Raw genomic sequence first — 11,499 nt, 5'->3', positions numbered from 1 at the left:
ATAACATGTAAGATCACCTCTCTATTTATAGGTGAAGTGTTAATCCTTGTATTGAATAAGAAGAATATGGTGTAGTAAAGTGCGTACATGAATGATCTATATGTTACAAATGTTACAAGAGTTACATGCAACTAATGGTCATATAAGTTACAAGAACTAATAGCCGTGAGAGTTACAAGAACTAATTGTCATATGAGTTACAAGAACTAATGATCATCTTCACCACAATTTATATCCACTAACTCTTAAAAGATAATGTGGTGAGTTACAAGAATAATGACACTAGTTTCTCCACTTTATGCCTACTAATGTCATGTACTTTAATTATAAAATGCACCAACATATAATCTATAGTATTATCTTGTGGTTGTATTGTTTCTTGTATTAGATAGTAGTATTAGTTTATTTTGCATACTGTTATCAGTTTTGAACGAGGGCCTATCAGAAACGGCCTTTCTACTTTACTAGAGGTAGTGGTATGATCTGCGTACACTCTACCCTCCCAAACCCCACTATGTGGGAATACACGGGTATGTTATTGTATTTACTTGCTAGTTACTACGAGATCACTTGAACAATGCTAGCAATAAGTAATAAATCAAGGCCAAACCCATCGACAGCCTCCTGAACTTGGCACGATCTTTCACTTTGACACCTTAAGTAGACGTTGTTCATTTTTGACACCTCAATAGATATAAAGTGTGTTATTTTAACACTTTTTCGCACAATCTGAAAAATATGTGATGTGTGTGTAGTACACGCGCGCTGATGTGTAAAACCACCAATAATAATAGGACATTTGACATTTTTATTAAAATAATTAATTTAATTTAAATTAAATTGAATCATTGTGCCAAGTTTAGGAGGCCGCCGATGGATTTGGCCTTAAATCAATAAAAAGAAGAATTAGCAATGCCACAGACATCAATGATGAATTGAGCTTGTCATCGTTGCGCATACTAACGTAGCTCATCGTGTTGTATTTCAGTGATTGTTACAGAGACACACATTTGGGACCTAGTTCATCGTGTAATATTCCAAATCTACAAACAAGAAAACCTTAATTTGCAAATGAAATCGAACTCAACAAGCCATAGCATGTGTTGATTGGGCTTTTGGCTTTTAACATAATCGTTCGCTCTAGGCATTGTAACTCATACGAAATTTCAGCGTACCTTTTTCACTTTTAACCATCATTTTTTCTTATCCAGGATCATTACTTTGATAAGTTGAAGTTGTGTCATATCTTATCTAATCACCGCCTCTAACTTTTTCCGACCTACCTCTACCCTACGTACAACAATTCTAAAGTAATGAATGACTCCAAGGTCCTCTCACCTCTTCCACTATAATCTCTTTCGCTATTTTTTAGTGTCTTTTTCACCTCTTTCACTATTTTAAGACACCCAAAAAAAAAAGAAAGTAAGTAACTGTAACAATAATTGTTCAAAAAAAGAAAAGAACATACCCAATAACAACACAACACGTGTCATTCAGTAACAACGTGCTGGCACGTTCACGTAATAATAATACAGTACCAAAAATGAAAAGCCGAAATTAGTTTCCCCCATTTTCCATCATCATTTTCCCCTTTTCCCCCATTAATTCCCAATCTCCATGGCTGAGCTCAAAGAAACTTACGCATGTATACCTTCAACTGAACGAGGTCGGGGCATTCTCATTTCGGGTGACCCGAAATCCAATTCAATTCTTTATTGTAACGGACGATCCGTTATTATTCGGTACCTTGATCGCCCTCTCCATGTTGCTGTTTATGGAGAACATGCTTATCAAGCTACGGTTGCTAGGTATTCACCTAATGGTGAGTGGATCGCTTCTGCTGATGTTTCAGGTACGGTTCGGATCTGGGGGACCCACAATGATTTTGTTCTTAAGAAAGAGTTTCGGGTTTTATCTGGTCGGATCGATGATCTTCAATGGTCTCCTGATGGTATGCGTATTGTTGCTTCTGGTGATGGCAAGGGCAAATCTCTTGTTCGTGCCTTCATGTCAGTTTTTCCCTTTTCGTTTTCCTTTCTTTCTGTTTGTATTTTTTTTTTACTGCTTTTTTATCGAATTAATATGATTGACTTTAGCTTTGAAAATTAGTACATATTGGCTTTGGAGAAGTGAAATGTGACGAGTATTTTGAAATGGATTCTCGCTATTAATGCGTAGGACAAGTCCTAATGAATGTATTTTGAGGATTTATGGTAGCTGATTGATTATTTGGGCATGTGATATGCTTTCTGAAGCTCACATTGGATCATCTGAAAGAGCTAACATTGTTTTTTCTTTCCTGCCAAAATATAATACTTCGTCATGCTTTGGCTTGAATTTCTACTTTAAATTGACTTTAAAAGTCCAAGATTGTTTTCTTGCTGATTGCTACATATTCTAGGTGGATTTGGATCGAAAATGTGATTTCCACCTACTCATTTGACATATATGTAGCATGTTAGGCTGTCTACATCTCACTCTTTAGGGTGCAGTCCTTCCCCAAACCTTGCGTAAATGTGGGATGCTTTGTGACCCAGGATTCCCTTGCCCATTATATGTCTAATTTCTAAACATTGTGCGTGCATCCTTCTTAACCAAGAAATATAACATGCTTGGAATTTTTTATCACTGGAAGCCTTAGGGTTACATCAAAATTATGTCCACGTGACCTATATAGGTCACATGTTAGAGCTGTGGGATCCAGCACTGATGCTTGTGGCTGATCTGCCTACATTACGCATGCCCTTGGACTTGCGGCCTTTCCCCATACTCTGCATGAACACAGGATGTTTCGTGCACCGGGCTGCCCGTTTAATGTCATCAACTATAAATATGTATTGTGAAGAAATCACCTTCTTCCGAATTGATGGAAATCTAGTTAGCATCTTTTGATGGACATTTCTATCATTTAACTTCAGATTTCTTGGAGAGCAGTTGACATACTTCCATATTCTCTTCTTATTTTAATAAGTTTGTTTTGCCATTCTTAATCTAATGCTTTCTCAAAACTTGTTGTATCTCCCCATGGAAAATCTGAATTAGAAACATTTTAAAAACAGAAACCTTACCTTTCAAGACTTCTAAATACTAAAAAACCGTCAGGGCACAGTTGTTCAATCTGTGTAATATATTTCACTGCAAGTGCTGCCCCAAAAGCAAATGACTTTACTGTTAGCTGTATTTGATATTACTAATGGGCTGTTGATCCTGAAGCTCTTATTTTTAATTTTGTTAAAGCAACTTTTTTTTTTGTTAAAGTTGTCTCCTTACCTAACATTAGACGATGTTGACTAGCATGGAGAACTAAGAGAAGAAAGTTTGAAAGGGCTCTACATTGAATCTCCTTATCTGAAAAACGGCTTTTTATTTTGTGGTTATGGGAGATACTAAAATGACAATAGCTGGAAGATGTGAAAATTCACATAGATTTCACATCAAGCTCGTATATTATTCCATGTAATTTGACTTTTTAGTTGATTATAATTATGCCATTTAATTGAGAAGGTCAAACAACATGACACAAATTAAATGAGAATCTATGTCATTATGTTTGCTAATTTTTTTGTTATCTGTGCTAGTGGCCACAGTGCTAGTCTTGTTTCAGAGTGTGTTATCGTTTGTCGTGTTACTTAGTGATTGTCTTGTTTATGTTATTATTTGGTGTGTCAATACCTATTGTTTCTTGTTCCCTTTACTATTTACTATTTTTCTAGAAGGTTTTGTTTTGAGCTGGGGTTCTACCGGAAACAACCTCTTTATCTCACCTCTGAGGTAGTGGTATGGACTGCGTACACTTACCCTCCCTAGGCCCCGTTTCATGGGAATATACTGGGTATGTTGTTGTTCTTGTATTTTGCTAATTTCATTTGCTGTAGCATTTAAGACCACGTCTGTAGTTTGAGGCGGGAAGCTAGGGCATAATGTGAAGTTCAAAATGAAGAAATAACCATCTGCAAAACTAAAAATGTGTTAGCTAACTTCGTAGAGAAGGAATTTGTATATTTGCTTCGTCATTTCATTCTAGTCTAGAATGCATTTGAGCACATTTCTTAAGTGCCCTATTTGTATTGCATTTCCTAAGATTTTTATCTGTGCATATTCAGTATCCTTGTTTGATGAACTATCTTGGGCAGGTGGGACTCGGGAACAAATGTGGGTGAATTTGATGGCCATTCGAGGAGAGTTTTGAGTTGTGCTTTTAAGCCCACTAGACCATTTCGCATAGCCACATGCGGAGAAGACTTTCTGGTGAACTTTTATGAAGGACCCCCATTTAAATTCAAGCTGTCTCACAGGTTCCTTATCCATTCTGTTATGTCGAATTACAAAAAGTGTCCCCTATTCTCTTTTTAGTATCAATATCATTATATTGTTATTTTTTTCCTCCAAAATGTTTGTGCAAGTGACCAGAGAGAAAAAAGAAATTGATAACTAAAGAGTAGTCAATAAAACAGTAACCTTGATAGAGAAAATTGACAATGTCGAAAGAACATTAGGACTTGTCTTTATCTGAAAGTAAAGCACTTTTCAATGGTAGGAGGAGGACCTCTGAGGATTCATTTTGGTATACATAGTCATGTTTGTAGTGGAGATTATTCGAACTTGATTCATGCATGTAGTAACACCCTTTTATCCACCTTTTACCATCCCTTGTAAACTGCCTTCTGGAAATAAGGTCAATGCTTAGCTTTTCAAGGAAATAGAAAACGGTGGTTACAGTTCGGGCCCGAGTTCAGCGACTTCTGATACGTTCTTAGAACAGTCCATCTGTCCATTAAATATAACATGAATATGATTGCGTCTTAGATAACACGTTTGGAATGGTTGTGATTAAAGTGCGATTTTACCATGGACCTGCAGGGAACATTCAAATTTTGTTAATTGTTTGAGGTTCTCTCCAGATGGTAGCAAGCTTATCAGTGTAAGCTCTGACAAGAAGGGTATTATCTATGATGCCAAAACAGGAGATATAATTGGAGAGCTGTCGTCTGAGGATGCTCATAAAGGAAGTATATATGCTGTTTGTTGGAGTCCTGATAGTAAGCAGGTGATTGTTGGATGTCCATGCTAGTTCATCTTAATTTATTTTCCCTGTTGTGCTGGATTTCACTGTTTAGTAATTAAAAATAAAAAAAATGGTAATTTATTCTCTTAAGAGTGTTATGCAACTTTTATATGCCAAGAAACACTGAAGTTATTGGCTAGCAGTACATAATGTACCATTTTTCTGGCTAGCTTTATCTGGTTGAAAATACATTATACCGTTCTACTAATTCCATAGGATCTTTTTCATCAAAGTTGCTGAAAGAACCAGCTTGGATGAAAATGTAAAACTGTAGCTTGTTAGTCTACTCCAATATGCACTGTCAATCTTTCCTGTTCTGAGTATACCTACATTATCTGATGTTTCATTTGTTTCAGGTGCTCACAGTCTCTGCTGACAAGTCGGCAAAAGTATGGGACATATCTGATGATGGAAAAGGGAAATTGAAGAAAACATTGTCTTCCCCTGGTTCAGGTGGAGTTGAGGACATGCTAGTTGGCTGTCTCTGGCAAAATGACCATCTTGTTACTGTTTCTCTTGGAGGAACTATTTCCATTTTCTCAGCAAGTGATTTGGAAAAATCCCCCGTGTCATTTTCTGGACACATGAAAAATGTTAATTCCTTAGCTGTCCTCAAAAGTGACCCGAAAATCATATTGTCTAGCAGTTATGATGGTTTGATTGTTAAATGGATTCAAGGCATTGGATATAGCGGAAAATTAGAGAGGAAGGTGAATTCTCAAATCAAATGCTTTGAAGTCGTGGAAGGAGAAATCGTGTCATGTGCATTTGACAATAAGGTGAGTATATAATATATTAGTAGGTGAGTTTTGATATTTACATTTTTTGAGAATAGAAAAAGGTCTCTGAAGTGAGGGATCTGACCAATGCTCTATGGTTCCGTCTTATACAGTTTGAAATTATTTTTAAAAGGAAGTACTAGCTCAGGGCTCTATTCTTGTAAAGCCAGCTTTAGAATTTTAACCAAGGAATGTCCCTTGATATTTCTGAGAAGAAAGAAAGAATACAGATGGCAGTCACTCTTTTAAAATCAGCTATTTATCCATTTACTACTGGAATGGGAGTTATCTAACAGAAGAACTATTTACCATTTACATAGGACCATAGGTTGCACCAATTTTACCAGTGGCAATAATATGATTAGATGATATCTCATTGATAGTTATTCTTGTCCAGTAATTACCTATGTTATGGCATTTCTAAGTACTTTTCCTGTTTTATTCCAACTCTACCTGCTTTTCTATGTTCCTTCTCATTTCTTTGGGCTAAAAAGATGATACTTAAAGACAATTTTTTTGCTTCTTGATCGAACTTAGATCTGGAGAATATCTCTGCTTGGAGATCAATGCGGAGATGCAAATTCTATAGATGTTGGCAACCAACCTAAGGACTTGAGCCTTGCCCTTAATTCTCCTGAAGTGACTTTAGTTTCTATTGAAACTGGAGTTATTCTTCTCAATGGTACAAAAGTGCTGTCAACCATAAGCCTTGGATTTACTGTGACAGCATCTGCTATTTCACCTGATGGAACTGAAGCTATAGTGGGTGGTGAGGATGGTAAACTGCATTTGTATTCGATCTCGGGTGATACTCTGAATGAAGAGGGTGTCCTTGAAAAACACAGGGGAGCTATTACTGTTATTCGGTACTCTCCAGATGTTTCCATGTTTGCATCAGCAGATGTGAACCGAGAAGCTGTTGTCTGGGATCGTGCATCTCGCGAGGTAATAATCATCATTTTTACTTGTGTAGTCTATTTATTTGATACATCATACATGCTGTTACTAACAAAAAATTATGTTTTAAAGGTGAAACTTAAGAATATGTTATACCACACTGCCCGAATAAATTGCCTGGCTTGGTCACCTGATAACACCATGGTAGCTACTGGATCTCTAGACACGTGTGTTATCATATATGACATCAGCAAGCCAGCGTCTAATCGAATCACAATCAAAGGAGCTCATTTGGGTGGGGTATATGGATTGTCTTTTACTGATGAACACAGTATAGTGAGTTCTGGCGAGGATGCTTGTGTTCGTGTATGGGGAATCACTCCACAGTAATTGAGATGTTTTGAGTTGACAAGAGTTGGTGATAAGCAATTGAGTTCATATTTTCACATTAGGTTGCAGTTTGAGCATTGAAATGTTGGTTGGTGTCAACTCGGGATTGCTCTATGAGTGGTGCCACTAGTTGTAATCATGGTAACAAAGAACCCCACTGAGTTAAGATTTTTTCCCTAGAATCATCACTTCCCTATACCCAAAAAGGGTACTCTTATTTTCTCATAGATGGGGCAAAAAAATCAGAAAGTTCAAGTTGGATTGTTTTCGACCATGGAAAGCGTCACATGCAGTGAAGTTGGGTGTTGTGGTCTTTTGTCCTGGTGCATCCCATGACCCTTTGGCCAGCCATTATGGTTAAATTATGGTTTTGCTTCTTATTTTTGTATATGTATGCATTGATTTTTTATATATAATTTGTCATTCCAAGTATAGGTTTTCGGGCACAATTCCAAGTTTTGGTGCGACGATGATGCTAGTGTGATCCTATTGCTCTGGCTTTCTATAGGGATTTACAGTTTTTTGGTCTTATTTGTAAGTTGTGACGTCTTTTCAGTTATGTTGCCCTTTTATTGTGCTACTTTTTCACGGGAAATGAACATCGTTCTGCCAACACTGCCACTGCTATTTAATGAATTCTGTTATTTTGTATCCATTTGCGTCTAAATCCTCTACGTCCAGGATATGGTTACTCTTCGTTCCCATCTTATTAAAGATGGATCATCGATTTTTTTATTATTATTTAAAAAAAAAAAAAAAAAAACTATTCAAATATAGTCTATCCTACAGACTTGTTTTCTAAAAATAAAGAATTTTTTTCCTGAAGATGTCAGAAATTAAATTTAGTAGCCCAAGATGGTGAGATCAGTGTGATTGACCGTATTAGGCTAAAAAGCAAACGTGGTACTTCACGTGCCCCTGGCCTTCACAAATAGCATGCTGGGGTTGTGAAGATAGACCAGCGTAAGGAATGGCCTGTTTTTCAGCAGGCGTGCCCAGTAACGGCCCCAAAAAGAGTCCTTTCTGTTATATCTAATTTGAATCTAGGACCATCCTCCAAGTACAAATATCTTATTTAAAAGAAAAAAAAAATGTACTTAAATGGTGCACATCAGTTGTTTCAAAGTTACTTATGTTTGCCTTTTTTTATATTCATGCTATTTCTAGTTGTGCATACTTTTGTATATAACAGCTAAATGAGCTCTTTAACTTCAAATGTCAGTATACATATATAGACATAAAGTTTTCAGACAAACATTGTCACTATAGGAAAATTTGACTGTAGCTTACTATAAGCAATTCATAAATAGCTTTGCAAGCTGCTTCTACAAATAGAAAATCCATTTAGTTCATTTCTATGTCAGTTTAAAGATAAACAGTATATCAGCCTCTCTTAATTATATACTTTTCTGTGGTGTATTTACTTTATATCTATGATAGAAATAGCATTCTTTGCCACTTTTGACTCTATAATACAAAATAAGTACGATAATAAGTAAAATTTCAAACTCCATTTTCCAATTATATGAGCGAAAAGGTGCCGAATTGTGAATTCTTTCCCCTTATATAACTCATTTAGTTGAATTACTTACTACAATCCTCATCATAATTCCAAGATAAAATATCTAAAGGGTATATCTAAGGTGCAAGATAATGATGTAGTGAACCAATAAAAACTAGGGACCATGGACCAATACACCTTCTTTTACCCTACTTATCAACACAAATTTCTCTCTCTTGTTTGTTACCAATCATTCAAGCAATTTGTTCCATTTTAGGTCAACAAAGGAGTCCTTCTAGCTGACTTATTTGTTATTTATCACCTTGTTTTTTTCTTCTCAACTTGATACGTTCGTACGCACAGCTCAAAAAGTTTAAAAGTGTTAGTGACCGACACAAATGCATCCATTACTTAAATTTATGATCTGTATAATAATTTTAAATAAATATTACAGTAATGATTAGATTTATAATTAAATATTTATAGATATTATGGATAAAAATTATTTGAATTTATGTGAATTCATAATCGTTCCTCAACTGTGCAGATGGTTTGTACATATTCATCATTGAGTGAAGACTATTTATCCGTGGAGCATATTGAACATTGGTCCAAAAAATTAAAAAAAAATAAAAATAGGAAGAATAAGAATTCATACATCATAAAATTTGGTAAACTTCTCAAGAAATATTTGTGTTTATCAGATGGAAATTTTGTCGTAATTTTTCCAATTGGGAATAGTAATTTTGATCTGTTAATTATTGATAAATTCTTTAGATTCTTGTGACATGTGAATCATTTAATTAATATAATTGAGATGTATCTTTTTAATATTTTTTTAAGAAAGTAAAAGCTACTTCCAGCCGCGTGATAGGATTGGTCCTTCATTTTCCATTGTTCATTATTTTCTATTTTGAGGATTATTCTTTAATTGGTAATGAGTCTCTTTCTGATTATTCTTTATTTTCTTGTTGTCTTATGTGCTTATGATGATTATGTTTTATTCGAGTTTTAATTGGATGTTTGAGTTTATTATAAAAGTGTGCATATATATGGTTGATAGCTTGCAAGGCTAATACTTCTGCTTGAGGATTAAATCTTAACTTTCTATAAATTAGATTCATTAAAGTATTACATATTAATATTCCTATTTGTTATCACCTCCAAAACATGTAACAGCTTTTTAAAACTTAGAAGATGCAATAATTTCTAACCCAATATACAGGGGAAATCAATGGATAGGAGATCAAGAAATTGGGAAGTCTTAACTCGTAACCAAAATCTCAAAATTTAGGTTTAATATTTACTTAGCTACTACCTACCCACATTTTTCCAATAATCTATATTTATAATCTATAATATATTAAAAGTACGAAGACCCATAGAAAAGTGATTTGAATTTTTTGCCTTCATTAAAAATTTCTGCAATAGATAAAATTGTCATTTATTATTATTTAATTATTTTTGATACAAAAATAAAACTACACATAAAAAAAGAAGGGGGGGGGGGGGAAAGGTAAAAATAGGTTTTTAAAAAGAGAAAAATTTTTAAAATAATTAATTTTTAAAAAAAAGAAAAAAAAAAAAAAAAAAAAAAAAAAAAAAAAGCAATACAATAGCTAGGAAGCCTATAACATTTCTCTGTTATTCCTTTTAAGAGGGTAACGTCCATTAATTAATAATTTTTTTCTTTTTTTAAAGTTGAAGTCCATTAATTAATATATAATAAAGACCAATTTAAGGCTAATAAAATTGAAAAAGAATACGGATGATTTATTTTTAAGGAGATTCTCCTTTTAACTTTTTGATCAATCATAATATTTTTATATTCTTCGGATAAATTTTTTTTAACTATACCTAAACATTAAAAAAAATTCTTATTGGATCTAGATAAGAAATCATAATATTTAACACTTCTAAATCTATTAGAATTTTACTTTATATATATAAGAGAAAGAGAGTTTTTACAATTCTACTCAATAAGCTTTGAAGGTGCGGTGTATAATAGCTTCACCAGTTTGAGTCTATATTATAGAAGAATGAGTAGTTTCATCAATTTTGAGTCTATATTGTAGATAAATGAGTGTTCGGTCGGACTTTCATGAATTTTTATGTAAAGGTTATGTTTAATCATATAGTTCTAATATCTCAATTATCACATTTCTTTTGTTGTAATTTCTATTCTGTTCAAGTTTATATTGCCGAAGAATGTTTGATTTGATTTTGAGAAATTTTTTATGTAAAAGTTTAGGTTTGATTATATTATTATAATATCTCAATTATTGTAGTTTTTGTTCTATTAGGTTTTTTCTACCTAATACAGTGGTAGATGAACGGTTCAACCGAAATTCGAGAAATTCTTGTGTAAAAGTTAGGTTTAATTGTATTATCGTGATATCTTGATTATGATATTATTTTGTTGTAATTTACATCTGGTAGATGAATACTTGTGCTTTGAGTGATTTTGTGTAAATATTAGGTTTAATCATGTTATTTTACTGTAGTTTCTTATCTAATACTATTTGTTATTTTTGTTATTATTATCCATTGTGTGACGTTGGAAAATACTAATTTTTTATTTACGTGACTATCCTTCATCTTTAAAGTCAATTGTTATTTTTTAATAAATTATTTTTCTTTTTTATACTTTATATCGATTGACATTCTTCATCTTTAAAGTCAATTGTTATTTTTTAATAATTTTTTTTTAATATATTTTATATTGATTGACAGCTCGATAAGAAGTACAGTGCAATGTACGTACACTTGACTAGTAATATAAAAAGATAAAACTGATGCGTAATAAACTTTTGTGGAGAAAAAGATAGGCATGAGACTGACTCTATTATACTGCTCTCTCCTCCGCT

At 33.7% G+C, this 11,499-nt stretch overlaps 1 protein-coding gene across 1 annotated transcript; it reads left to right on the top strand.

Annotated features, from left to right (window-relative positions):
* Positions 1–1,471: 1,471 nt before the first annotated feature.
* Positions 1,472–7,786, top strand: LOC107862204 (actin-interacting protein 1-2). The gene is made up of 6 exons (XM_016707693.2): positions 1,472–2,009; positions 4,134–4,295; positions 4,861–5,047; positions 5,422–5,844; positions 6,382–6,789; positions 6,874–7,786. Exons 1-6 carry the CDS (start codon positions 1,618–1,620, stop codon positions 7,129–7,131), a joined length of 1,830 nt encoding a protein of 609 aa, XP_016563179.2. The 5' UTR covers positions 1,472–1,617; the 3' UTR covers positions 7,132–7,786.
* Positions 7,787–11,499: the final 3,713 nt, after the last annotated feature.

The sequence above is a fragment of the Capsicum annuum genome, chromosome 3 (assembly GCF_002878395.1).
Source record: "Capsicum annuum cultivar UCD-10X-F1 chromosome 3, UCD10Xv1.1, whole genome shotgun sequence".
Lineage (NCBI taxonomy): Eukaryota > Viridiplantae > Streptophyta > Magnoliopsida > Solanales > Solanaceae > Capsicum > Capsicum annuum.
This window is presented reverse-complemented; position numbering and strand designations above follow the sequence as displayed.

Excerpts from the sequence above, each read along its gene's own strand:
- LOC107862204 (XM_016707693.2), top strand. The coding sequence starts at position 1,618 with ATGGCTGAGCTCAAAGAAACTTACGCATGTATACCTTCAACTGAACGA. Across the intron at positions 2,010-4,133 it reads TCTCTTGTTCGTGCCTTCAT|GTGGGACTCGGGAACAAATG; the intron begins GTCAGTTTTTCC and ends TATCTTGGGCAG. Across the intron at positions 4,296-4,860 it reads AAATTCAAGCTGTCTCACAG|GGAACATTCAAATTTTGTTA; the intron begins GTTCCTTATCCA and ends ATGGACCTGCAG.